Source organism: Rhinatrema bivittatum, chromosome 6, assembly GCF_901001135.1.
Source record: "Rhinatrema bivittatum chromosome 6, aRhiBiv1.1, whole genome shotgun sequence".
Classification (NCBI taxonomy): Eukaryota; Metazoa; Chordata; class Amphibia; order Gymnophiona; family Rhinatrematidae; genus Rhinatrema; species Rhinatrema bivittatum.
In genome coordinates this window covers 40,044,006-40,071,807 of record NC_042620.1, presented here as the reverse complement: position 1 = coordinate 40,071,807, position 27,802 = coordinate 40,044,006, and the positions used below count along the sequence as shown (strand labels likewise).

The 27,802-nt window shown below is 43.4% G+C and overlaps 1 protein-coding gene across 1 annotated transcript; it reads right to left on the bottom strand.

Annotated features, from left to right (window-relative positions):
- Window positions 1–20,223: 20,223 nt before the first annotated feature.
- Window positions 20,224–26,630, bottom strand: EN1 (engrailed homeobox 1). Its single transcript, XM_029604890.1, has 2 exons — window positions 25,503–26,630; window positions 20,224–21,066 (listed from the first exon to the last, which is right to left on the bottom strand). Exons 1-2 carry the CDS (start codon window positions 26,023–26,025, stop codon window positions 20,750–20,752), a joined length of 840 nt encoding a protein of 279 aa, XP_029460750.1. The 5' UTR covers window positions 26,026–26,630; the 3' UTR covers window positions 20,224–20,749.
- Between the last annotated feature and the right edge of the window lie 1,172 nt (window positions 26,631–27,802).

Here is a 27,802-nt window from a genome sequence, read left to right as displayed (position 1 = left end):
AATTTGGTTAGAGCGTATTGAGCTTTAACCAGTGAGTGCCAGAGTCCTTCGTTCGAATGGATAGAGGACCTCAATCTTCTACGTCCAAGTGAGGGAAAAGATGGCTAAGGATTGTCTGGAGGATCATCGAAGGCTTGGTGGAATAGCCACGTCTAGACCAAAGAATCCATATCTTCATGTGCTGCACTCAAAATTGCAAGATACCTCTCTCTCTATATATATACTTAGTCAGACAAGAAAGAGGAAATCATATTCGGGCCAGTTCCTCTGAGATGTATCAGCCAGGCATGCTCATACTGTGGACTGCGGCAAGAGGAGTGAGATTCACCAGTCCCAGAGTATTCCCTGCCTGCACATCCAAATCAAGCAGTTTGCCTTCCCCATCAAGCCAAGGTGCCAGCAAGAGGGTCTGTTTTCTACCCTCTTGGCAGTCCAGGAAATGAAGGCCGGCCCAGCTATCCACATCAAGTGACAATAATCCCACTCTACCTGTATGATGAAAAATAAAGATCCAGCTGGTCCAATGTTTGGGGGGGGGGGTTCCATTCGGAAAGTTCAGTCCCTGAGTCAGAGCTTCCCCTCACTGGCTCGTCTGGGGCTGTAGGGTTTCCAGCCACAGGGAGGAGAGAGAGAGAGAGGCTGGATTTAGGGTGCAATGATTGCAGCGCTTCCCTTCCCCTTTCTTCCAGCCCAAGACTGTGACTTCACTGAGCAGACCGCATTTGTAGAGGAATACAGGTTAGAGGGGGGAAAATCCCTGGCTGCCTGCACATGAAGGCTCCCGGCACCAGATCCCAACCCTAGCCCCCAAAGGAGCAGGAGGAAACTGCTGGGTCAAAATTGTAAAAGGAAAGAAAGGTCCTGCCTATTCCTGGGCTTTTTTTTTTTCCTTCTGGTCCTCAGTTCACAGTCATCACATTTTCACGTCGCTGCCCGATCCCTGATAATGCGCCAAACGTATTTTTTGTTTTATTCAGTTAATGGCGCGCTACACAAATTCACTATTTATGAACCGTATCGGAGTCCCTATAATGTTTTACTTCTCATCTGCAGCTAACAAAATATTATAAAAACTCTGTTTGAGAAATATAAATGAGGAGTGACATGAGAGCACTCTGTTTTAAATAGCGTAAGGCAAACTGTGCCACTTCTCGCCCATTGGGCTGAGATCCAAGTGTAGGATCTGTGCTGCCAGATGTGGTTGGTTCCTTCTTGACTTAGAAACTATGCAACATGGGGGGGGAGGGTTAATTCCCTGCCACTCAACCCCCACTAGAAACACAATTACATTATGACCAGTGCCAAAGGATTAAACCTTCTGCTTGTAAAAAATAAAATAAAATAACATTTAATTTAGAAAATGCTCAGTTATGTATTTACTGAGAAATCACTGTAAGGGAGCGGTTTTACTATAAAATAATTATTTCCAGCAGAGTAATCTCTACCGGAAAGGTCTTTAAAAATAAGAAGCCATCCACACCCCTCGGGAAGGAGGGGGGGATCATTGCTTATAGGTGAGACCTAGTGGCCAGGTTCAGGAGCCGTGATTGCAGAGTTCCAGAGCGAACCTCCGGCCCAGAACTGCCACTGCAAGGACCAGACTCAGATACATTTGAGGAGGAGATATAAAACAGGATAGGGAGGGATCACTGGGTGGTTGTGAATGAAGGTTCATGGTGCCAGCCCTGGCTTTTATTGAGCCGGAAGGTGCGAAACAGATGGAAGAAACTACCGGGTCAAAACCAGATCACCAAAATAAGGATTGGAGGCTTTCATATTAGTGCCAGTGCAACACAGGCCAGCCCTCGTGACAGTTAGCTTTGCCTGGAACCTAGGATGGCTCTTTTAGCCTTGGGTAACTAAGTCATCCAGCGTCCAAATAGTGACGTACAGGGCTATTCAAGGGCTACTGAGTCACAAATTCAGAACACGGAGGTGATCAATAGATCAGCCCACTGGTTTAGTGCTGGGACAAAAATAGCTCCAATAGGGTTGCAAGTGCAGTTTAAAAAAAAAAAAGAGTTCTTAAAATTGAAAACTACAGTGGTTTCCATGTAAAATTTAAATTGCAATGAAAAATCAATATGTCCAGAAAATTGAGGGGGGGTTGCAGACTTGACCAGGAACAGCGATGTTTTGCTCCTAGGCAGGAAATTCAGCAAGTGACATTCAGAGAGGTGAGGCAATAAATAATTCTAATGCAGCACTACTGGGGCTGCCTGCTCCTGGATAAATTCTGCGGGTGCATAGAATTTGCACAGAATTCCCTTCCCACACGGAATTAGGCGCGTGAGGACCAGAAAGCAGCAGCAGTGGCAGTGGTTGGGGGGGGTGCCTGCCCGGGCCGGAAGTGAGAAAGGAATAGTGTCGGTGGTGTCAGCCGGAAGTGAGAAAGGACCAGGAGCAGCGGCGGGCCAGGCCCGTGCAGACTGGGAAAAAGAGTTAACAGAGTCGGGCGTTGGCCTCTGCAGACCGGGAGAGAGGAGCCTGCAGTGTCTCGGCCTTGGCCTGCGTGACCCCAAACAAAGGAGGAAGCAGTGTGGGTCCGGCGGAGCCTGAAATGAGAGGGGTAGAGAGCGAGGTTGGGGGAAGGTGGCAGAGAGAGAGAGAGAGCCCTGAGTCTTCCTAAAGAGGGGGTGGCAGACAGAGAGAAAGCTGGGAGTCTTGCTGGGATGAGAGGAGAGAACTGGAGTAGGGGGAGCTTTCTTTCTACCTGACCCCCCCCCCCCCCCCCAGGAATGAAGCCTGGAGTGGCCTTTCTGAGTTGATGTGTCTTGATCCCTCTCTGACCATATTACGATCCTGCTTTGAAATCCCACCTTACCAAGATGGCTTTTAAATCCCAAAACCCTGACCTTCCTAATCTTAGCCCTCTCACATTAAATAAGTTTTAGTACCTGATTCACTAAGGGTTTCTGCCATAATGGGAGAAAAGCCTTAATGAATCTGGCCCTTACTCTGATCATTAAGTGACTACTATAAAATTATTTTGCCTTGTTTGTGTGTTTCAACTAAACTGTGAACGCCGTGGAGAAGGGACTTTCTCATGTAGCTGTCCAGCCCTGCATATGCCTACTACCACTATAGAAATCCAGCACTATAGTAGTAATGCTTCATTCATACCTATCATTAGACAAAGAGCTTTGTTTAAAACACCCGTTTTCCCTAGTCTGCATATTTTATCTGCTTGCCCTGCCTTCTTGGGCATAGTATAACAAGAGCACAAAGCAAATACTGGCAAATCTGGTGCCATCCAGCACCCATGCTAAATTGCCCTGGAATCCCAGCACCCCCTCTGTGTGCTCCAGGTGGTGCATATCCCCCCCCCCCCCCCCCCCCAAAAAGAAATGTAATGTAGGTGCAGAATCCTTTGTGCTGATGCTAAACATAAGCCTTGTGTCCCTTAGCCCCCCGGATGTCTTTTCGCTCATCCTACCATTCAAATTGACCCTTGGTAAAACTACTCGTGGACCCGCTCAGATCGGAATATTTGAAAAGGTTAAGCTTGTTTTAATAGAATTGTAACAACAGCTATAAAGGTTACAGACCTCTTGGTGAAATCAAAACATTTCGAATTGTAGATTATCTGACCTAACAAGAAAGGAAAGCCAACAGCTAAGCAAAACTCAAATATTAATAAGATAAGTGATAACTTCTTAAGGAAAAGCTGCGCCATTGCCTTTTTAAAAGAATATTTGTAGAGAGTTAAGGCATATTAAACATCTGGAGTTTGACATTTTGCAGAATGAGTGTTCTCTAATATTTCAAAAGTAAAAAATCTAGAGTGAATACAGCAAGGATAAAGCATTGCAAGTCATCAGTACTGCTGATGTGATTCAGCCATGTGATCCGCTTTAATCTACATAAATACATTTTTTCGTATATTTATTCTAATAATTTATCCTGACATGGCTTAAAGGACAAAAAACGAGGCTGTATAAACATAACAGTAGGCTTTCGAGTTAGTTAAAAGCCTTGATGTTTCACAAGATTTTTCTTCGGTTTTCTGCAGCTTCACCAATGTTCTCTCTTTGCACTAGGAATTTTTTTTTTTTTTTTAAACCCACACAACAGCTATTTTGAATAATCTGATAAATGTGTCTTCGGTATATAAATGTTCAGAAATCCAGTTTAGTGGTTTTCACATGCACATCACACAGATTGGAAGCCAATTAATTTTTAAGTTGATTAAAGAATCACCTTCCAGGACAGGAGCGCATAAGAGCTGGGCCATTATGCGAACTTTTCGATTTGGTGGAAGAAAAGAATAATTAAGGAATTGGAGCACAATAAAGCAGTTAATCGGTCTCTTCCTGAAACAGAGCCCAAGTCTTGACCTTTTGGCTTCTTTGGCTTTCTCCATGTTTTCCTCGGGTACTCTCATGACTATGAAACCAGTTGAACAGCAAACGTTCATTATATGTTAATCGCATGCTCTGTCTTCTTCTTTTCTTTTTTCTTTTTTTTTTTTTACTATTAATATCTGTTGCGGCTGCCCCTCTAACTGAAAGTGTTGACCAGACCGACAAAGGTATTTTGTCACGCTGGATACAAAGGTATCCAGCGTGAGCAGGCTTGGATGTTAACACCAAGCATCCTCATCTTGAGGACTTCCAAGTCGTGACCCTTAAGGCTAAGTTCACCAGTCAATACGGGAGCTACATTTGACTTCCAGCTCTCAGGGCGAATCCTATAGCGATTATTAATCTATTAGTACTACTTCGACTTCCCGGACACGATTCATTTCCGAAGTCCTCGCTGTGCCGCTGTTGCACTGAGTAAAGGCGAGGCTCTGTCACTTTAAAGAAGTAAAGATTATCTAGAAAAAGAAACACAGAGAGAGAGAGATGTTTTACACACAAGAAAATTACTCTGAAAAAGAATTCGTAAGCTCGTGCAAAAAAACCTAGCACAGCTTCCTGGGGTCAGGAGAACTGGAGTTCTTAGGGCATTCTTTCCAAAAAGGATTTTCAGAAAAAAAAAATAATAACATTTTAGACGAGGTCTAATGCAGAAATGTTTACTTTGGGTCAAATTTTCCGGCTAGTAGGGGTCCATAACTAAGCAGGTTGGCACCGTAAAGTCTATGCTTAGCGAAAGTAAAACAGGTCTTTTCGGTCTGGGTTTCTGAGAAAGTGTGGCTATCTATATAGCTTTCTGACCAGCACAAGGTCAGTATATAACATTTGTGGGATGCTGGAGCAAAGCAGGTTTCTTCAAATGTGCGCGAGTCTGAGAGAGCAAAGCAAGGTGGGACCAGAAAGAAAGAAATCTTGGAAATACAGAGGTGCACAGCACGCATTCATACAACCTCGAAGAAGAAAATTGTGAATCAGACGGAATTTGCAGCTTCTGATACCTTACAAAGGGGATTGCAGCACATGAACTCTCCGACTGCAATCTGTATTGTTTGGTTCTTTAAAAGGTATCACAGCCTTCAAGGACTCCAGCTTTCCCCAGGATCAATATGGCTACTAACCCTAGACTGTGGCTCAGATACAAATGGATGTTAAAACTCTGGCAAGGCAAAGTAAACTGCTGAAGGTATTTTATTTGTATCCGCCCAGCAAGAAAATCTATTGTTTTCTTATGGAACAGAGGAATAGAAACGTCATCAGTGATATAAGGAGCGAAAACATAGTGAGAGCATTCATTGACCTTTTAGTTCATTGTATGTAAAACCATATAAACGTGGTCTAAATTCTTATGTTTATCAAACAGTTGCATTAAATCTCAGTTTCCTCTATTTGCACTTTTGATCATGTTCCCTGCTTTATAGAAAATGCCAAGCGTTAATCACACCCTCCTATGTGCAGAACGGACCCTTCCTCGTGCCTCCAGAAAGTTAAATAACCATTCTCACTCAGCATTGACCCCCTTTTCCAGCGTCTACCAGCCAGTAAAGCAACACTTGAATTGTAGCTTTTCATATGGCTGGATGAGACCCGGTGATCCCACTAGGAAAAGCAAGTCACAATCAAAGGGCGAGTGAGGGTGCAACTCCGAGGTCTGGAAGAGCTGTGAAACTCACGGTGAGAATTCAGACTCTCTCCTAAAAGTTATTTCCAAAGACCTGTGGTTACCATAATTTACTGCTTTAAGAGGTCATCCCACGAGAATATGACCACAGAATTATCCACTTGTCTTTCTGTTTTCCCATGTCCATCCTAAAACTGTAATAGCCACAGAACATCCCCGATCTAACACTAACTTTCAATCATCCTTTTTTCTGAAACCTGATATGGTACATCTGGCGATTGTTTGACTTGCATTGCGCTTATGATGACGACAATAGAGGATTCAAACTCTGGCCGTAGCTTTTTTTTTTTTTCCTTTTAAAGACTGCAGATATTTGGTGCCAGACAGTGTGAAATTTTAGAAGTGCAAAACCCGAGAGTTCGGGGCTGATGGGGATAATAAGTAACCTCATGCTTTTAAATCCAGATTTGCCAACAATAATCTCACTTCAAGGAGTGATTAAGTAAACCCCCAGTATGTCTGGCTGCAAACATTATCATCCCTGAGAGCACTATCATCCACGGAAACATTTTCTTTTTTTTTTTTTTAGATGTTCATATGTCTGCGCAGCTGAATGTTCAAAATAAGAGCCTCCATTCATCCAAAATATATATCTAAATCCGATGAATGATTCGCATCCTTTGCATCTGCTCTGCAGCACTTCTGCCATTCAGCTACTCTCATTATGGCTGTGCTTAGATAACTACGAAGGTAAATTGAAAGAACTGATCAGTTCACAGTTTGAGGGAAACACCTTTAACAGTTTTGTTTAAAAAAAATAAATAAAATCAGCTCTTAATTGTATTCCTCATTTGAATTTTGTTTGCTTCAGGAACGCATAGTTTCTATCGTAATATGACCTCATTCTAAAATGAAAGTCGCTGCTCTAGTCCAAATTAACTTTTATTTATCTAAGTAACTTCTAATTGAAATATTAACGTATCCTCTCCCTTCATAACAGGACCAAAAAAAAACTGGCCAGAGATTCCCTCTCTTTTCAAATTTTCAACCAAACAACACAACAAAATGCAGCTTTCAGATTCTGAATTCTTCATAGCAAAAAAAAAATATTTTTTTTCATAACTGTGGTCTTTAATGTTGTTATTAAATGTGAAGTTTTGACTTTTTGGGTAGAAGAATAACTTCAGCTTTTCTTTTCAAAGTTGTTGTTTTTTGTTTTGTTTTGTTTTCCAATCTGGCTTGCAGATTCCAGTTTCAAACAGCTCTTCTTGCCTCTTTCTAACAGAGGTTGGTTTGTTTCTCAAGTGCAATATCTCCTCCGAATTCTATATGTTATTGCCTGCACCCCACTTCTGGGAAAAAAAAAAAACGTCCAGATTATTTTGCTTGATTACTGCGCCTAGTACAACAGAAGGAGGCATAGTTTTCCTGGAATTAAAGGGGACAGCTCACCTGTTCCAGTGGAGTTCAGTTCTCAGAGAAAATGCATTCAGCATCTGAAAAAGTCTTCTGCCACGGGGCGAGCGCGCCGGAAGAAAGATGAGTTCGCATGAACTCAGATCCCCCAAGCGTCGTCAAAGGTGCTTCACGTGTAGGATGAGTCCCCTTTACAGCAAGAAGTTAAAGGAAGGGCCGCGAAAGTTTAAAGTATTTGTGGGATGCCATGAAAATGGAAGAGATGCAAATAAACCTTTCTTTCCCCCTGAACTTCATTTCAGGGTCCGCCCCACAGGTCTTCCCGGATGCTTGAAGGAATCCAAAGGCTTTTGCCCAAAGAAGCAGGCTGAGCCAGAGCTTGGTAACTTAGCAAGAAGCTTGCGAAATAAGAAATTGAAATCTTCAGCTCTGTTTATGCTCCGCTGAAGATTTGTATTCTCTCCAGCCCTCGGACACAAAATAGCACCATTTGAGGAACTTTTTTTTACCAAAACTTGCTGGGAATTTTCCAGAATAAGCTGTGTATGTTTGTGTGTGTGTGTGTTAATTATATTACTAACTTTGGGAATAATTTTGTTCTCTCCTTACCAGCAAAAGTCAACTTTTTTTTACATTCTGTGCACAAAACTAAAATGGGCCGATAGGTGAATGGGGTGTATAGAAATAGGCAAAGTAAACTAGTGACGCCTGCGTTTCAACATCATAAAGTGGATTATGTCTTGGTAATTTGGGACCATCGCAAATGAATTGATGCATAAAACTTTCTTGCCTGGTTTAGAGGGAGGCTGGGGCACATTAATATATAGATCCCGACAAACCTCGGGAAGGATGCGGCCTGTGCAGCTAAAATGCTAAAGGAACATTTGCGCGGGTGTCTTCCTCTTTCTGTTCATTATCATTCCTTTGATACTGGAGAATCAGTTATTTCCTATTAACTTATCTGCCTTCATTCTATGTCCTTCTTTAACCTCAGCCTGTTTTCTTCCAAAACAAAGTCGCACTTTGAGAACTATAAACATCTTTTTTTTTTTTTTTTACTTGGCTTGACTTGAAATATCCTTTGTAAGTGTAGGCAACAATGCGTGCATTATTTAAAAAAATAAAATAAAATGAGAGCAATTTAAACCAGCAAAATAATTGCTTGAGCGATTCATCTGCTGAAAATACACTGCGAAAGTTGTACAATCGTTGGGTTTTGGTTTTTTTTCTATCCTCAATAAAAATATAATATTCCAGGAGGCCGAGCAGTCCTGCGCCTTTGGAGCTGGAGATACTTGCAGCGCTGAAGGTAAACAGTGGAGAAAATTGTTGTCGTGTGGTGTGGATAGGGAGAGCTGACCTCTGACCTGCCAGCTAGGGCTCACGAGAAGCTCTGCTTTGATTCCAGGAAGGAGTCACAAAGGAACAAGCTTCCTAACATGAGTCATCCTGATATTCGGCTTCCAACAAAGCAGATCTAAACGCGTGTCCCCAACACCCCCATACCTAGCAGGGTTCATTTCAATATCCGAACGTGGAAAATAGGCCACTCTTGGGCAGATACTTCCTAGCTATGTTAAAAAGACATACAGAGTCCCAAAGTCAGATTTACTTATAGTTAAAAATAGATTAAAATTGATGGCAAAAAAAAAAAAAAAACACCAACAGCAACACCGTTTTAATTGGATACTAAAGAGACACAGGATAAGAGAGAGATTTACAAATATATATTTATATATACATTAGAAAAAGGCCCTTCAGACCTAGCTACTTGGACCAATCTATAAGGCCAAGTTGCATCCATGGTAAAAATAAACTACATTTATATTTAGGTATATACAGATATCCGCTCTTGTTTAGAGTGAGGTGAGTCATAAATCGAAAGATATAAATATATACCTGTGTGTGTGTGTGTGTGTGTGTGTGTGTGTGTGTGTGTGTGTAAATTCTGCATATACAGTGAGAAATATATTCTACATAGCGATACACTCTGTATTAATACATATACTAACCTATCTACACAGATATGGATCTTGGCCTTATGACTTGAGGTTATGACTCAAGCATGGGTTATTAATAAATAATCCTCTCCAGTTGAATTTTTAAGGCAATGAGACAGATCATCAGTTCACCCAGTAAAGAATAAAGGACTATATTCCAGGCCGTTAATCCGCCGTCTGTCATAACATCTCTCTAGGTGGAGAAGAGGAGGGCCATCTCCTGGGCCCGGACTGATCCCCTTACAGGAGGTCCTCTCCGAGAGGTTATTTGACCGGTGCGCGCCGGGCTGCACCATTCACATTGATCGATTAGGGCTGCTGCAATGCATGAATGCAGAAGTCCAGGAGGCCATTCGGTTTGGGGGGGGGTGAACGAAACCGAAGCAGGAGTTCGACCAGAATGCAGGTGGCCGGCTACAAAGTCGGTTCGTGCACCGTTCCCGCTAGCGCAAAACCTCCCCTGCTGCGCGAGAAACAGATGTGCTGAGCGCTGAGATAATGAAGGAGAGAAAAGAGAGGCTTAAATTCCCTTCACAAAGCTCCGAATTCAAACCAGCAAGAAAATATGAATCAGGTTCATCTTCGGCTCGGAATTTTAAACGGCAGCCTTCCTACTACCGACTGGTTTAGGGGTTAAACGCGCAGATCGGCCGCCATAGCCGTTCACTTTTAGCACGCTTTTGCGTGGATGGGGGAAGGGGGAGGGGGGAGGCACAGAAAATGCAATCATTCCCCCTTTTTGTTTCCCTAAATTAGTCTGCTAGCCTTTATTTCTTGCCAAATATCTCTTTGAAAGCACGCAGGTCTCTAAAATGAAATTATTCAGAGGGCTTATTCTCTTGTTTGCCCACCCAGTGGTACAAACATTATAGGCGGTCTATGATGGAGAGTATAGCGCAGAGAGAGGCTGCAAATAGTACCACAGTGAAAAAAAAATGCTGTCTCTCAAAACTGCAAATTTATACTTAACCTCATAGTTTTTTTTGCCATTTTCCTTAACCTTAAGTTTAGCGGAATACATTAGACTGCTATAATGCAGTTACTGGAAACTGAATTACCATAAATTTCCCACAGGCATTAATGCTGACAGTGGACTTACTGAAGGAACAGCGTTTAATAAGCAGTTTTCAGTAAGATGCATGATAAGGAAACACAAATTTATGAATTATGTGCACACTTCTTTAACCTGAATTAGAAATAGATGAGAGGGGGGAAAAGTATTCTACAGAACACAAAAATAAAACAAACAAACAAAAAAAGCTTTAACTGGAAGTAAGGATAATTGGGCTCCTTGCCCAGAGGTACTAATTTTGGTGCTGCACGGATTTTAAGCCGGGGTCCTTCTGCGCTAAGCAGGTTCCCCGTAGACATCCTTTAGTACAAGAGGCGCTAATAAAACGTACGCAGAACTACACGGGCCGTGGTTTTTGAAAACTGGCGAGAAACAGCGATAGCGACGGTCTCTGTCCTTGCGGGTTAACATGAGAGGAGACTGAACCGAAGGCTTATTTTCAGCTCAGTTCCCTCCGCTGAGCCCTTGTGTTAACTTGAAATCGGGAGGGGGGGAGGTGGGCGAGGGAGAGAGCCAGGGCAGCATTTTGTGTTGCGGTGCACCTTGCTGCTAAACTGCCCACTTGGCACAGATACAGAGAAGGAGGTAAACAATTATATAATAGGGCTTCTATTTTTAAGGTTTTAGAAATTGTAAATGTAAGCGTTTATTTTCCAGTTAATTAGGGGCTCTCTGAGGATACAAATAATGTGTTTTCGCTGCACAGGTAATAATGCTGGGTAGCTTTCTCTGTTGCATCATATCCAACATATGAGCAGTTGGGGTGAAGGCACAAAAACGGAGTGAGGGATCCAAGGCAGGCAAGGTGAGGAATGTGAAAAAGTACAAGGGTAAGTGGTGTATGTCCAGTGTGGATCCAATAAACATGTAATTATGTATTTATTTATTTATTTATTTATTTTTGCTTTGGGAATGTTTTATCAGGGTTAATCAGTTAAGACCTACACTCAGAAGCCCTAAGTATACACTGCACTATTCCGGTGCTAATTTAAGCATCCAATTTAGACACAGAAGGACCAATGTAATAAGGTGTATGCAGCAGGGGGGCACAGTTTGTTTTTTTTCTGCATATATTTTACTGCCAATGCAGTAAGGAGTTTTGTAGATTAAAAAAAATATATATATGTGCACCCAACAATATGAATACAGCATGATGCCCTCTCATGCAAATCCCATGCCAATGATCCTAGACGTTTTTTCCCCCTGGCTTAACTTGTGTTTTCTCAGCACCAGAAACGTAACTCCTGGGCTGAAACTGGCCTCCTGGTGCTGAGACCTGTGATTGGGATTTGTGCACAGAAAACATGCTTTATGCTCACAGAGCATGTTCCATGCATAAAATATGATTTATGTGCAAAAGAAAATGTTTTATACACATAAAAGATGTAACCACACAAAATTGCTTGTTTTCCCATGCACATGAATCATGAGTCCTGGAGGCTCCCTTTTCTTTTTCTCCCTGGAGTGAAAATGTGTGCGCTGCTTACACAAAAGGATGAGCGCGCATTTGAACTTGGGTTTGCGCGCTTTGAACTCCTGATGCTTTAGAATACTGTTTGCTTGCTGTATCGGGAGTTACATATTTTTTTACCTGCCTGGGCTAACATTTCAGCAGTTTTACCAGGGTCCCCTCTTACATCGAATCCAGAGTGGGAGAAAAGCGTTAGAGAAATCGAGCCCTAAAAGGGTCTGGGGCTGAGGCTAATGCAGAAAGACAGGAAAACCACAAAGCTGTCTCAAATTGACCCTTTTTTAATGGTAAAAAAAAAACAAAACAAAACCCCGAAAACTTTAATGCACAACAAAACATTTTATTCAACATCTGGAGGAGGAGCTTTTAAAAACTTTGCCCTGGCTTTTCAGGGACACTCAGTTTGGAAGGCAAGAAAAACTTCCAAGGCACAGTAATGTCGCTTGGCCACTTGATCCACCTTGGTTTCTTTAAATGAAATCGCAACAACGAGTCAAGCTAAGGAGGCAAAATCGCAGCATCTTGCAGACTTTTCCTCCCCAGCCTAACACTGGTAGCACCAGGTTTGCAGCTGAGGATTTGGTTTGGCTCGGCACCCACAATGCCTTTAAACCACTGTGGACGAGTCCCATGCTTCCAAAATACTGTCTGAACTCAAACGATATGAAAATGGCAAAAGTTCCTGCACAATTCAATGAAATGCAGAAAACAGATTGTAAAAGGGTAGGTGGCCTGCCTTTTACTTTTGCGCTCCAAATGTGTCAACCGTTGAAAAACAGATCCCATTAGCTGTAAATGCTCCTCAGCTCTGAAGGAAAGAAATATTTCAAAGTTTGGTGGTCGCAGTACAAAGCTGTCCACACTGGGGGATTTTTTGTAGACTTTCTATCTGATTAGAGATCAGGGGTGGGGGAGGGGGGGAGCTGTTTTCCCCACTGACCTCTAACCTGGTGGGCTAAGGCCAAGGGCAGTGCTATTTTCTATCAGACCCTGCTCCTTTTAGATGGCAAACAGAAGTGCTGCTGCCCTGTACATTTCCTGAGCACCAAATTAAGGGCCTAGGTGGCAGAGCAGCACCACTTTGCCTGGCGCTGGCACTGCTGGTGCCATTTTGTAAATCAATCCTGTAGCTTCTTCCCACTGCTCTCCAACCAGACTGAGTGGACAGCGGCTGATACAAAGGTAAAAATCATTTTGTGTATTGAGTTTGAAGGATGCGGCACAAAGTTTTGTGCCACAGCCCTCCAAACAATACCTAAAATGATTTTTAAAGGTTTTACAATGAAATGTTCCCCTGTGTTTCTGTAAGGCTGTAAATCATGTCCTTAAATCATGGCCATCCTGTAGCATTGTGTCCTGTAGAAATGTCATTATACAGTTTGCCAGTCTCTGTGCTGCGTTACTTTTCATTTCATCATCTTGCTTTACATCAATTACTGTAAGACCCACAATTAAATCACAATTAGCAACCTCTTCTCAATGCCTCCCTATTTCCAGCCTTATTAGAGCTCTCATCTTTTTTTGACACCAGGCCTGGATTTATACCCCTCCCTGTGCCCGAGGAGAAAACATTATTTTAGAGGTGGGTGGCCAGCACCCTGCCACTGCCACTGGGATGCAGCAGCACCAGAGTCACCAGAAGCCGCCGTGAGCTGCTGGAAATTTGCTGCCAGAGACATTGCCGGGTGCAATGTCTCTGGCAGAGCCACTGCTGCCACAGCCAGAAGCCATGAGAGCCAAGGAGGGGGGGGGGAGGGGAGGCAGACTGGAGTCATGCAGAGGGGAAAGGGCAACAGAGGTCTGTGGGAGAGAGAAAGGAAAACCCAGTAATGTTCCCTGTGAGCTGTGCAGGTGTGAGCCCGGCACAACTTTAATCCCTCCAACACAAGCTTCCCTATGTCCAAGCAGGCCAAGACTCGACTACCTTCCGGTTCCACTTCCTGGTTGCCCCGCAGCCAATCAGCTGAGCCTGAGTGAGTCCTCCCACCCACATGCAGCCAGTCAGCTGAGCCTGAGTGAGTCCTCCCACTCACATGCAGCCAGTCAGCTGAGCTTAGTGAGTCCTCCCACCCACATGCAGCCAGTCAGCTGAGCCTGAGTGAGTCCTCCCACCCACATGCAGCCAGTCAGCTGAGCCTGAGTGAGTCCTCCCACCCACATGCAGCCAGTCAGCTGAGCCTGAGTGAGTCCTCCCACTCACATGCAGCCAGTCAGCTGAGCTTAGTGAGTCCTCCCACCCACATGCAGCCAGTCAGCTGAGCCTGAGTGAGTCCTCCCACCCACATGCAGCCAGTCAGCTGAGCCTGAGTGAGTCCTCCCACTCACATGCAGCCAGTCAGCTGAGCCTGAGTGAGTCCTCCCACCCACATGCAGCCAGTCAGCTGAGCCTGAGTGAGTCCTCCCACCCACAGGCAGCCAGTCAGCTGAGCCTGAGTGAGTCCTCCCACTCACATGCAGCCAGTCAGCTGAGCTTAGTGAGTCCTCCCACCCACATGCAGCCAGTCAGCTGAGCCTGAGTGAGTCCTCCCACTCACATGCAGCCAGTCAGCTGAGCCTGAGTGAGTCCTCCCACTCACATGCAGCCAGTCAGCTGAGCCTGAGTGAGTCCTCCCACCCACATCCAGCCAGTCAGCTGAGCCTGAGTGAGTCCTCCCACCCACAGGCAGCCAGTCAGCTGAGCCTGAGTGGGTCCCCCTCTTCTGCAGTCCTGCTCTGGGCTGGGTAAAACGGGTGCAGGGGGGGGGGGTGCAATCTGAGCTTGCTTTCTTTTCCTGCCTGCAGACCCTCAGCTGAATCCTCACTTTTGTGACCCGCCTGGGGGGGAGGGGGTGGGCGCAAGGGATGTGATCTCAGTGTCTCCTGCCTCAAGATACCAGGGAGGGATCTACAGTGCCAAGGGGAATGGATGATGGGAAAGGGGGAGGGGGAGAGGCAAGGAGGCAGATGCTGATGAAAGGAGAGGCTGTGATGGGGCAAATGCTGGGAAAGAGGTAGGGGAGGATGCTGAGGAAAGGGAAAAGAGGCAGATATTCAAGGGGGGGTGGGCAAATAATGGGGAAGGGGGAAAAGGCAGGGAGAAGTTCTGAGCCTGAGTCCTGGTAGGGAGAAATTGAAAGCCTGGAAGGGGTGGAGGGCTGGCTGAAAATGAAATCCCTCACTGTAAAACAGCACTGTTGTTTTAATGTCAGAGCAAATGCCTTGCAATGAGCCCCAAAAACTCCTTTTTCTGTGACTTCTGGGGTTTATGGAGCATTTGGGAACCGTATAATCAAACTTCCTGTGCCCTGCCCACAGCTGTAAAGTGTAAGAAAAATGTTAGAAGGGGTGCACCTGGCCGATTCTAGTGCACCCCCTAAGCAGGGCTGGCATGGAGATTTCTTGCCCTCCCCATGCACGAGAAGGCAGAGAATGCCTTCTGGAAAAGGGGAGGTGTCAGTGCCAGTCAGTGCCCTGTGCCAGGTGTGAAATGTGTGGGGCCGCGGGGCTTCTTTTGCCTGCACATTTACCCTGCTGGGTCAAAATGAAATGAGATGGTTCTGGGCCTCATTTGTCATCGGGATGCACTGCATGTTGGGGCGATCACTGAGCAGTGCTGCTGTTCGTGGGGAAAACAAGGAACATTTAGCACGGGATGAATGTTACCATCTCATGCTGATGAAGTAAAGCCCAATCAAGAGCTATCCTAAAATGAAAATAGCTAAGAGGAAAAAAAAAATATTGTGTGCATTCAAGTGGCCTAACAACAGGACCGCCAGAAGACTTTTCACCAGACGAAAGAAAATTCAAACTTAAGCAAGCCTTTAAAACACTTTGCAAGAGAATTTGCACTTTAATTAGGGCAGCAGAAATAGCTTTCACAAATAGCGCCGCGCAATGTTTAGATGTCCTTGTGCCCCCAATTCTTTTTAATGTGGATGTTTATTTAAGGCTTTATTTATCAACAAGTTGTTGTTTACAAAGCATTTCATTCTGCTGGATTATACAGTCACATGACAAGGTCTGTTAGAAAACTCGTAGGTTTTTGGTGTACCTCCATCAAGATTTCTTTTTATCCTACATCTCTACTCATCTCATCTTGTTAAACATGTATCAGTATCATTAGTAGAAACTGGGAGAGACTTAGAGAGGATTTCTTAATTCAGGAAATCACCGGGAGTGACTCTGTCTCATTGAGTCTTCAGGTCTTGGGACATACTCTGGGTATTCTGCGGTCCGCCTTCAGATTCAGAGACCGTTTTCAGTGCTTCAGTTAAAGGGACTCCTGAAAATCATATACTGGTTATATTGGTATGTAAGTAGCATGGCTGCACCCTTCCTCCACACATACACATACACACACACACACCACCCATGTGGTCAACCAGTGGTCTGTTGCTGGGCCTGATGATGATTTTCCAGTTTCTAGCCAGTGCAATCTTGGCTGCCTGCAGTAGGTGTGTTCCCTGCACTGTCCCCGTCTCTAAATTCAAATAGAAATTGTTTGAAGTCTACCTTCAGCTAAAAGTTTAGGTTCACAGTTTTACTTATCCATTCTAAAATCGATGTCCAATTCTATCTAGTCACTGTTTTTGCATTCATTGAATGATTGACCTGCCTTTTCAAATATAGTATCCCTTGCAGGCCACTGATATTTTTTTTTTATGGAATAAGGTGCTAATCCCTATGTTGAGTTAGAATTGGTTTAAAAGTGTATCTTCAGCTATATCTCTTTCCATTTCCCGTGAGGTTCATGTATCCTCGGAGGGGGACTTCTCCCTGCCCCTTCCTTTATCCTACGCCTATGAGTGCCGACCAGATAAATCCGGCCTTGGATATATCCTTAGCACTGCAGTGCAGACCAGAACTCAGAAGATTGAGGGGGCTAGTTGGTCTGTATCACCTATGTGGAGAAACATCTTCAGAAGGATAGCCATGCTAGTCTGGTGTAGCAAAAATGATGAGTCGAGTGGCACCTTATAGACTAACCAATTTATTAAACCATGAGCTTTCGAGGACATAGTCTACTTGGTCAAATGCATCTGAGGAACTGGACTCTGTCCTCGAAAGCTCATGCTTTAATAAATTGGTTAGTCTATAAGGTGCCACTCGACTCCTGTCATTTTTGTATCTCCTATGTTTCTCTCTGTGTTTGAAAGGTATCTTGGGCTTTTAATTTTTGTTTTTCACAAATTACAAAATAGTCTGCCTCAGCACAGTTATGCTGACTTCCCAGCTGCCTGTCCTCTCCGGTAGGAAAATCCAGTCTCTCACGTCTCCTTCCCTGAGGGCTATAAAGAGCACCTTCCTCGAAGTGATTGGCTTTAGAGTACCTGAATGTTCATCACCTTGATCCAGCCTTAAAATACTGACCCGGTGCAGCACAGCACTAGTGAGTGATAGCACGGGACACCTCCCCAGAAACACACACACACACACACACACACACACACACCCCATGCTTTAGGAGGCCGAGGTTTGTTTATATTGAAGTAATGCTGCTAGAACTAGTGAACAGGCAGGAGGGGGGAGGCCCCGAAAAGTTAATGATATTCACAAACTATTTTTCTCCATTCACTACGTTTGAAAAACTGTAAATACCGATCCTCACTTAGGTTTCCCTTGGCCTCCTGAAAGTGTAAGGTGCAGTAGGGATGCATGCATGGTGGGTTCTCTCTCTTTCCTGTCCTCTGTGTGTTTGTGCATTTTTCTGCCTCCTTTGTTCGTGCATCTCTGACTGTATTTTGGGAACGGTGTGTGTTTCCTTTGTGTGTTTGTATCTTTCTGCGCCTTCCTGCCTGCGTTGGTGAAGCTTTGTGCATCCTTTCTGTGTCTGTATTTTTGTCTGGTGGATTTGATTGAGTCTGGGTGGGAACGAGGGTAGGGTGTATTTTCTAGCATTTCGACAGTATAAATTTCAGATTTTCCCTCCATGACTAGAGAAAATACTGGATTTGGGCAATGGCGAGACTTACGATGAGAGAGAGAGAGTTAGGCGGTGTTTTGTGTATATCATTCATTCACTTACTTTGTCATAAGCTACACTGTTCATTCAGACCCAATGATATCTGAAATTAGATATTAGTTACTATGAGAAATCGAATCGAATTTCTTTGGCTTTAAACAAAGTGCCTTTAGTTTTTAATGGTGTTGTTTGCCCCTGCAGAATTCTAGTGGTGGGATTTTCTGCTCCGGTCCCATCCATCATGGAGAATGTAAGAACTTTAGGTGGCGCTGTGCATTCTGCGCCGTCTTTTATTTCCATTCCAGGAGCAGATCAAAACGGGTGTTGGGCGTGTACAGCAAGCCAGAAAAGCTAGACTTGTTCTTAAAATCGCAACCGCCGCCAGACATCCGAATACCCCATAGTATATAAAATGGCGCTTACGTAACGGGCAACAGAATGCACTTTGCAATCGGGGGAGTTTTAATTTATAAAAGCGGGGACGACTAGGCAGCATAATTTCAGGGTAAATCGAAGTTTTGAAATAACCCCGATAGTCTGGTCCCGTTCCTACCTGCCAAAAGCGTCTCCCGTTTTTTGTTTTTTTTTCTCAGCTGCAGTAATTCTGTATAAGGCCAGTGCTCGCCCGACTCTTAACGTCTGGGAGGCAGGTCAAGGGGGCACTCTGGACTCGCCACTACCCCGGTCCTCTCACACCCAGGATGTCCCTGGGGCTAGTCCTTCAGTTCAGAACCAAAGACACGGACAGGGTGCAAGAGAACGGACAGGTGGGGGCTGCTGTCTCAGCTATTTTTGCTCCGAATTCAGAAGGTGTAGTACTAGCGACGCCTCATAACAGCATCAGCCACGGAGCAATGCATCTAAGAGCTAAAAGCTTCCAGTGACGGGCTGACTGAAGTTGGACAAGTCGGTTTATCTTCTTCTCCCCTAATAAAAACCAGCGTTTAGTCTTTTCCCCTCTCCCCCACTCGGACACCCTCATGAAGATCAGATGCTGCATACCAGACAGGATTGGCCGGTTGTAGGTTTCCTGAAGAATTGTGAGTTTAAAGTGCATTAGAATCCAATTGGATTTGAAAAGCCTAAGGGAGATATAGATTTGTTGTTTTTTTTTAATATTAGATTGATTGTCAGGTCTACATCTGAAAAAGTCGCTAACAAGAAAGAATGCAAAAGTTGGGTGTGAGTTATACAGGATCCACTATATCAAAGGTTTTCCTTACAGGCGCAGAAAGAGCGAAAGCGCTTGACAAAAAATGAACATTTGTTCTTCTGTATAATAGTACGGATTGCATTTTGTCAGTCAGTAGTCTACAATCATTTCCTTTCACTGGGCCCGAATACGTGTCCCTCTTTTTTTATGCGGCCTGGCCAGATGTTCTACAATTAATCACATATTTGAGCTTTGGATTGCCTATAAAAAAAAAAGCCTATAACTTTTTATAGTAACTTGACAGCATCATTAAACTTAGAAATTAACTTTTTTCTTTCCTTGGCACAGTGTAAAATAGCAACGCTACTGTATCTTTAATTACCAGAATTATGCTATTATTCCATTTAATTTGATCACGTGATACAATGGAATAGCGCCCCCCCCCCCAATACCTTAAAACTATGCCCGAGAATTTCTACAATAAAGGCCGATGACTTCATAGACAAAACAAGTAAGCATGAACGTAAAGAGGGAAAAGAAGAATGAAAGATGAAAATAATTCAAAATATGAATGGATAAATGGCAAGTTTCTGCTTCCCCAGGGGAAAAAATCATACAGAAATCTCAGTATATAAAATGTAAGGCAGATGTCGTGCCATTTTCTTTTAAAGTGGCCTCTTTAGTTCTAAAACGACAATAAAGCATTTTAGAACGAAATTGCCACTGTCAAACGCGGGAAAGCGCGCGGTGAGATTCCCCGACCTCAGCTGCCCGCAATGGTCATCTCGGGCAGTGACAATTCTGTCCTCCCTGTTTTAACAGTTTCAGACGGTACCTGAAACTAGTTCCCTGTACAAACTAGATGTTTAAATACTTAAAAATAATAATAATCATAAGATCAAATAAGGCTATGAAAGGCCGATAGGCGTCTTCGATTTAAAAAAAAAAAAAAAAAAAAAAAAGTGCTGTGGTGCTTAAAGGAGAGGCTGACACAAGCATTTCAGCTCCTCTGTCCCTCAATAAAAGCAGAAGCCTCCAACATTCACCTACAGCCTCCAGAAGCCTCCAGAAGGGTGAGTTAAGGATTACCTTGACGGGAGTTAAAGACATGAAGCACATGGCATTTGCAAAATGGCATTTAAGTTTGATTCTTATGTAGCCCTGGGAAAAATGACTTACAAGCAGTCTGCATCCTGAACACAGTCTACACTTTATTTCAGACTACAGATCTCTGAACATAATAAAATCTTTGGCTTGGAGCGACCGTTCAGCATCGCAGTCTGGAAAAAGATTCTGAACAAGTTGTCAGAGGGAAAAACAAAAAAAAAAAACAAAAAGAGGACAGAAAGTTCACACGAAAACGATCAAGAGAGTCAGACATTTACTTAAACAAGGAGCAACAACATTCAAAATGTTTAAAAAAAAAAAAAGAGATAAAACTCCCAGCAAATAGAGATTGCTAGACAAATTTCTTACCTGAAATTAAATATATACAAGGTCATATGATGTTTGGCTATATAGAGATATTTGTAAGGGTTCGTAATTATTTTAAGTCCATATACCATGGATAAACATAGATCTTATTTAAATAGCACCTCTGTCCTTTTATATATAATTTTTTTTTTGTTCTTTTCATTCATTATTCCTCGTTTTCTTCTTTCCCGGTGAAATGAGCTTTTATGAGGGGGTGGTGTGTGTGTGTGTGGAGAAGGAAATATCATTCGCTCTCCTCTTTGTCCTGCACGGTGGTGGTGGAATGGTTGTAGAGTCCCTGGGCCATAAGATGGAGCGCTAGGCTGTTTTTGATGCCCGTGGCTTTCTTTATCTTGGCTCTCTTGTTCTGGAACCAGATTTTGATTTGGGACTCGTTCAGACTGAGTTCCTGGGCTAGGGTCTGCCTCCTCTGCTCGGTGATGTAGCGGTTGGCCTGAAACTCGGCTTTAAGTCTCTGCAGTTGCTCGGCTGTGAAAGCTGTCCTCGGCCTCTTGTCTTCCTTTTCGGTTTTTTTCTTTTTAAGTTTTCTGGTGCGTGGACCTGCGGCGAGTGAGAAAAAAAAAAAAAAGCAGAGGTGACAAATAGCGGGTCACTGGAAACGCAGTACTATTCATCAATTTTAAAGGAAATTTTATTCACACTATGTTTGCATAGCTGTTATTCTAAAACCCTTTCAGGGGAAAAAAAAAAAAAAAAAAAGACGGCCTGTGAGTACCTCTGTTAACATATTTATTCCAAGAGTTTTTTTCTTAACCTTCTCTCTCGCTTACACTTTTCCTCCCGCTCCTGTTTAATTAACATTATTGAAAGTAGAACATTCATGGCAGATTTAGAAATTCGCTCCTCCTAAAAGCTAGGATTTTTTTTATGTTCAGTACCCAAAAGTATGTTTTGGCCTTGGGTGTGCATTGGGGATTATTCATCTGTTTAGTTTTGCTGCTTTATAATATATAATTTAGTTTAGGAAGGGCCATTCTGTTATCTATGGGAAATGCTTAGTAAATAAGGCCCTGAAAATGCTGCTTATGAAATAATATATATAGCCAACCCGTTTCTCACTGGTGCAGAGTAAACCTACCGCTCCATATACAAATAATCATTTTATTAGGCTGGAATTCTTTAATGAATTTTTTACTTTAGTATTCACAACAGCAGCTAATGTAGATGATTTATACAAACATTTTATGGCAACTGAAAAAAAAAAGACTCTTAGCTGTATTCTACCCCTATTCTAAGATATCCACATCAGTAAATGTTAACAAAAAAATCCCTTTAAAGGCAAAAAATTAAAATTAAACAAACAAGTATTACACAAATGTGAGCTAAAATGTAACTAAACCAAAATAATGCAATGTTATTTCCACAAATGTAAAAAAAAAAAAAAATGAGAAAAGCTATTTTGTGGAATTCTCCAAAATATTTATAAGATGTTCAAAAGTTGACGGGCATTGAGAAATACGTTATTTTAAAATGCCAGGCTGGAATCCGATTTCTGTAGGAGCCTGCTAGCGGTAGGATTTCTATTACTGTACTAAACCAAAACGCGGTCGTCGGAGGAAATAAAAGTTAACCATAAAGCTTTCACTTGTTTATGAAAACGGGACACAGACAGGGGGGGGGGGGGGGGGAATGTCCGACATGCTCGTAGGTCTCTTTTTTTTTTTTAATATGTTCGGAAGTCCATGGGCAAAGTAAAAAAAAAAAAAAAGAAAAAGGAATATTTGTCTTTATTGTCAGTCCATTTATAATTAAAATGACGTTACGAATCGGTTTTGTTTTTGTTTACATTTCACTGCGTTTATATTTAGGGATGAACACAATGTTAAATTCCATGCGAAAAATCAAACGCTCTTGCACAAAAAAAAAAAAAGACAGAAATCACAAAAAACCTACACACAGGAAACAAATATAGGCAGCTGTTGTCTAGCTGTGCAGTTCACTTGAAAACACCCCTCAGATTTTAAATAGTGACTCTTCCATTCCAGAGAAAAATAGAAAAGGCCATAACACAACACACACAAGTCTGGAAATACTTTTTCACCTAGAGGCATAATGGAAAAAGTCATCAAGATATTTGCCATGCATATGAGGTGACTTTTAAATAATGTTCGGGGGGCGGGGGGAGTTATTTTGTATTAGGGAAGACTTGGAGTAATTTGCTGGCTGATCTCTTTCACTGAAAAATAAAATAATGGCAATTGTACTTATCATAGAATTTCAGGGCACCATGTGCAAATGTTTATATCTGTAACGAATAAAATAAAAGCAAACTTAAAAAAGAAATTAAGCTGCTGCTCCTCTGTATTTTTAAACATTAATTTTTTTGTTGAATAAATTTGCTGAAATATTGCTGAGAAATTTTCAATGTCATGAGACACCAAGAACGGATTACTTTTTCTTTTTAATCAAATTATTTCACAGTGAGACTTGGTCCAGATGTACGTTTAAGCATTTAAAGTATAAAGACTATAAAATTGTGTGTCTGTGTGTATATATACATACATACATACACACAAACACCATCGCTATATACAGCCTCAAGGTAAAACTGTTTGTGGACTAAAATCTTCCGATTCAGTGTAAATGTGCTCAGGAAAGACATGATAAATATTAGCTACAGACATCCATGCACACCACAGATAAGTGAAATAAAAGAACCTAAAACCAAATTATGTTTATATTAGGGACGAGGGTTTCTAACGTCATTTTAAAACTTCCATGCTTCCAAAAGGATGCGTCTGAAATTAAGAAAATAGACTCGAGTCTCCTTGACATACAATTATAATGCAAAACAGTTAAGCCTACTGAGCGCAAAAAAAAAGGAAATAAAGAAAGAAATATGATAAATAAATAAAAGGTAACCCACTGACATTTAGCTGTCTTCCTGGCTGTTAAATTTAGCTGTACTCGGAGCACGGATGGGGTCTCTGCATAAGGATTTCCTGCAGCACAGGCCTCTGTGCAAATCTTAGGCCTGAAGTTAACTGATTGCAAACGGGTGATTCGTCAGATCCAGCAATGTTTTGTACATCCCTGCTTAACAAACGGAACTGTGTTACAGACATATAAAAAATGGTTTCTTGTTCTTGGTTTGTAAATTTAAAAAAAAAAAAAATCCCCTCGATAAATCCACCGAAAGCATGCTAATTTCTCACAGATGCTATAAAACCGTAAACGGTTCCTTCTCCTAACCTAAAAATCAGAAGAAACCGGAAATTTAGAAAAAGCTGGGGAGAAGGGGGGTCCCCAATTGATATTCCTACAGTTTCACAGGGAGGCTGTGGAAACGAGAAAAAAAAAAAAACCCACTGAATCTCATTTTCACCCGCGATCTCGGCCGGCCTTCTTTCGTTTTGTTTTAGGGGGGGTATTAGGAAGGGGAGAGGGGGGGAGTTAAAATACTAGCACTGTACAAAGCCGAATACGTAAAATAAACGTGCGTGTGGAACAGGAAAAGGCCGGGGAATCAGCCTTGGGGTGGAGGCAGAGAAACAGATAAGATACAGGACAAAAATCTTTTTCCCGTTCGGCCGAAAGCGAGAGAGAGAGTGACTTTTGTGAAATGGTGGAGACTGACAGCTCAATCAGACAATCAATCCCTTTAGTCAATCAAAGTAGCTTTTCTCAGATTCAAGTAGCTGTACGTGTCAATAGCAGGAATATCCGGATGAGCGGGACTGATAGCGGCAAATTGATCACTTTCGCTTCAATAAGAGACCCGTCAAAGGTCGGAGAGCAGAATCGGCGCTGCCTGGCTTTCCCTCCCCCCTTCTACACCGCTCAGTGCATGCACGGCCGGGAGTCCCTTCTTCGTTTTATAACAACAGGATTTTGTTTTCTTTTTCAGCACAGCACATCAAATCAAGAACTCTGGGCATCGCAGCTCTTAGGGTCCAGTCACTAAACCCAACCGCAAAATATTAAATCGGTAGAATTCATCTGCATGTGCAGGGTTTCTCCCCCCCCCCCCCCCCCCCCCCCCCCCCCCCCCCCAGCTTTCTCCCCTCCCCACTTGGACATCTCATGCTCTTTTGGGAGAAAGCCTTTTCATTGATTTTACTACATTTTACAAAAAGCCCGATCGCACCGTGAGAGTTTTCTGGAAATGCTGTCGTGTTTGTTCCTTTGTTTGTGTCCATCGAGCTGTTTAAATTATTGTCTGTAGCAATTTAAAAAGCATCTCGTGAGTGTATGGAGAAAAAAAAAATGGACTTGGACAAATTGCAACAAAAAAAAAAAAAACCCCCCGCTGAGATGAGTGGTATGGGGGTGCGTTACCTATTTTAGGTAAATAGGTAAACTGTTGACAAACATTCCTTAAGGACTGTACCTTAGCTATAGTCCATTGAGGGGAAAAAAAAATGGTGGTACTCAGGCCTATGATTTTATCCGATCCCAAACAAGGGGTTTTACTTCTGAAACATTTTTATGACTGCCTTGCTGGCTGCCTTACACGCTCTGCTGTGTCTTATTAAATACATCCCGAAAAGAAATCAGTGTCGCTGCCTTGTGTCAGAAGCCCTCAAGTTAACCGCTCAGAAGTTACTTGGCAGCCACAAAGTACAACGACGTTGTCAGAAACCCCGGTTCCCACGCTTCCCCTCTTCAAACATAGAGATATATATATATATAGATAGATATATTTAAAAAATATAATAAATAAATAAAACAGGCAGGTCATTTGTCGAACGATCAATTTTTCGAAGGGAGCAGCAGTGCTCTGGGAGGGGGGCAATTCCTATCCAAACCGTATTTACAGCATTCTTCCATTTCTGCAGTAGATTGAAGCACTTGGCTGTCGCTTCCAAACCCTTCAAAACTAGGAAAATGGACTGCAAACATGATAAACTAGCAAAAAAAGAGAGGAATAATAATAGTATTAAAAAAAAAAATCCCAGACTAGGAAAAGCAAAAGTCATGCGTAGTAGTAATAGCTAACAGATGCGAGCAGTGAAGTGGGGGCTCCATCCACTTACCGGAAGATGGTCTGTCTGAATACCTAGTGCAGTACACCCAGGCAGGCCATACTAGCGAATGATCGGTCTTTGCAGCAGGTCCTCCATTATTATTGGGGCCCACCAGCAGGATGGCGGAGTTGGGGCTGTCTCCGTGCTTGGCCGCACTCCCTTCGGGGGGCTTGGCCGCGTTGGCTTTGGAGGCGGGAGGCGCGGCGGAGCTGTCGCTGTTACTGTCCGAGTCCGGGCACAGCGAGGACGGCTCGGCCGGCCTGCGGATCAGCGGGTTCACGTTTTCTCTACCTGAGGTCTGGCCCCGCTCCCGGGAGCCCTGCTGCTGCTGCTGCTGCTGCTGCTGCTGCTGCAGCTCCTTCTTGCAGCCGAAGTCCGGTCTCAGGATGTTGTCGATGAAGAAGTTGGTGGTTCGGTGCGGCTGCGGCGGCGGCGGCGGCGGGTGGGGCAGCGCCGGCGGGGAGGGCACCGGGGCGGCGGGGCTGCCGCCGGAGTCCCGCTGCTGAGCCTGCTCCGCCGCCGGCTCTTCCATGGTGGCGCTCCCGCCACCGCTTGCCGGTGGGGTGCGAGGCGGGGGGGAGGGGGGGGGGGGGGGGGGGGAGAGGGACGATCCCACTCACTCGCTTGGGCCGCTGCTGTTATAATAATAATAAAATCCAAAAAGAAATTAAAAAAAAATCAAACCCAGTTAAGGAGAGAGACGGGGGAGGGGGCTGGAACCGCGGAGCAAAAATTAAAAACAAAACAAAAAAAAAAACCCCAAAAACTCACATGCACGGGTTCGAAAGCAGCAAAACCAAACGAGAAGCAAAATTAAAAAAAAAAAAAAAAATTAGCAATAATATTAATTCTACGGCAAAGCCAGTCCGAGCCCCCACCCCGAGTCCGGCACCGGGCTCTCTCACTGCAGCCGGCCCCCGTCTCTAGCCCGGCGGAGCGCCTCGGGCTGCCGGCTCCGGGAGCGCTGCACGCTCCCTCCTCCCGTTGGCACCGCTCGGCCCCGGCCGGGTGGCATCGCGCGGCGGGGTCGGTGCCCGAGCCTGGGCTTTTTAATTTTTTTTCCACCCCTCCCTCCTCCTCCTCCTATTCTCTGACACCTCGGGCTTCGCAAACTCTCCCAGCGCCTCTCGCCATCCCGCACACTTTTTTCACTCCAACCGGAAGCACGTGAGCCCGCCGCACGTGTGGCCGGCCAATGACCGGCCGGGGGAGCGCTCCGGCACCTGTGACGTCGGCCAATGGGAAGGCCGGGATCCCAGCGCCGCTAAAGAATGCATGGGAGGTATAAAAATCCGAGAAGCCCGGGCGCGCGGCTCCTCGTGCGCACCCGGGCAGGCGCCCGCGCGGCTCTTCCGCTGCTTACCTTTAAATTCCGCTCCAATAAACAACTTGTCTCAAGTAATAGAGCACCGTGCAGGCTGGGCACGTTAGGAGGGTGCTTTGCAGATGGAAAAAAAAAAATAGACAAAGATTATGCGATCAAATGAATTAGGAGGAACCCTTCACTTTTACTTCATTTCACTCCAGAGTTGCTATAGACGTGTATACGTGTCTATATCAGCACCTCAGTGACTTGGGTTTGCATAGAAAGTGTAAGCTGCAAAGATGGATTTGTTTGTATTTGCAGGACGATTGTGAGTAAATAAAAGCATCATTGCGAGATATTTCTTGCTTAAGTTATTTACTTTTGTGCTCAGTTTCTGGAAGGCTTTGGACCTGATTTTCAAGCACACATTTTGCAGGCAATGTTATGGGCGTGACAACCAGCCACGAATGAATAATGATTTGGTAGACATCAATCAATCAATCCGAATTTTTTATGTTTTGGAAACCGCTACGTTTACTGCAAATATGTTGAAGACGTTATCTTTAGTTTCTGGTGCTGTTTAATGTTAAGAAAGTCGGTGTAAGAGCTCCACATAATTAGTTTAAATTACAAGCAATGTGTTTTATGTGCCATGAAGATGTGATACTTTTTTTTATACTGAAAAGAATAAATTAGACTTAAAAGCATATTCTGATACCTTATACATGCTTTATTTTTAAGAATGAGCTTCTAAAATTCAAAATCACAAAATTATTGTAAAACTATTATCTGTTTCATTTAATAGTTTACTATAAAATACTTATTTATCTTTCTGTTCTAATGTACTCAAATTCCGCACCAGAAAATGACTTTTTAAAATACTATTTGATGTAAATAATAATATAAATTAATATTTAATGTGAATAATAATAGCCACACACCATGTTGGTGGCTTTTTATTAGGAGACAGCAGCCTCCCTTTTGGAATATTAGGACTTCCTAA

Coding starts and splice junctions, on each gene's coding strand:
- EN1 (XM_029604890.1), bottom strand. CDS start 26,025: ATGGAAGAGCCGGCGGCGGAGCAGGCTCAGCAGCGGGACTCCGGCGGC. Junction 21,067..25,502: donor TTCAGACAGACCATCTTCCG/GTAAGTGGATGG, acceptor CACTCGCCGCAG/GTCCACGCACCAGAAAACTT.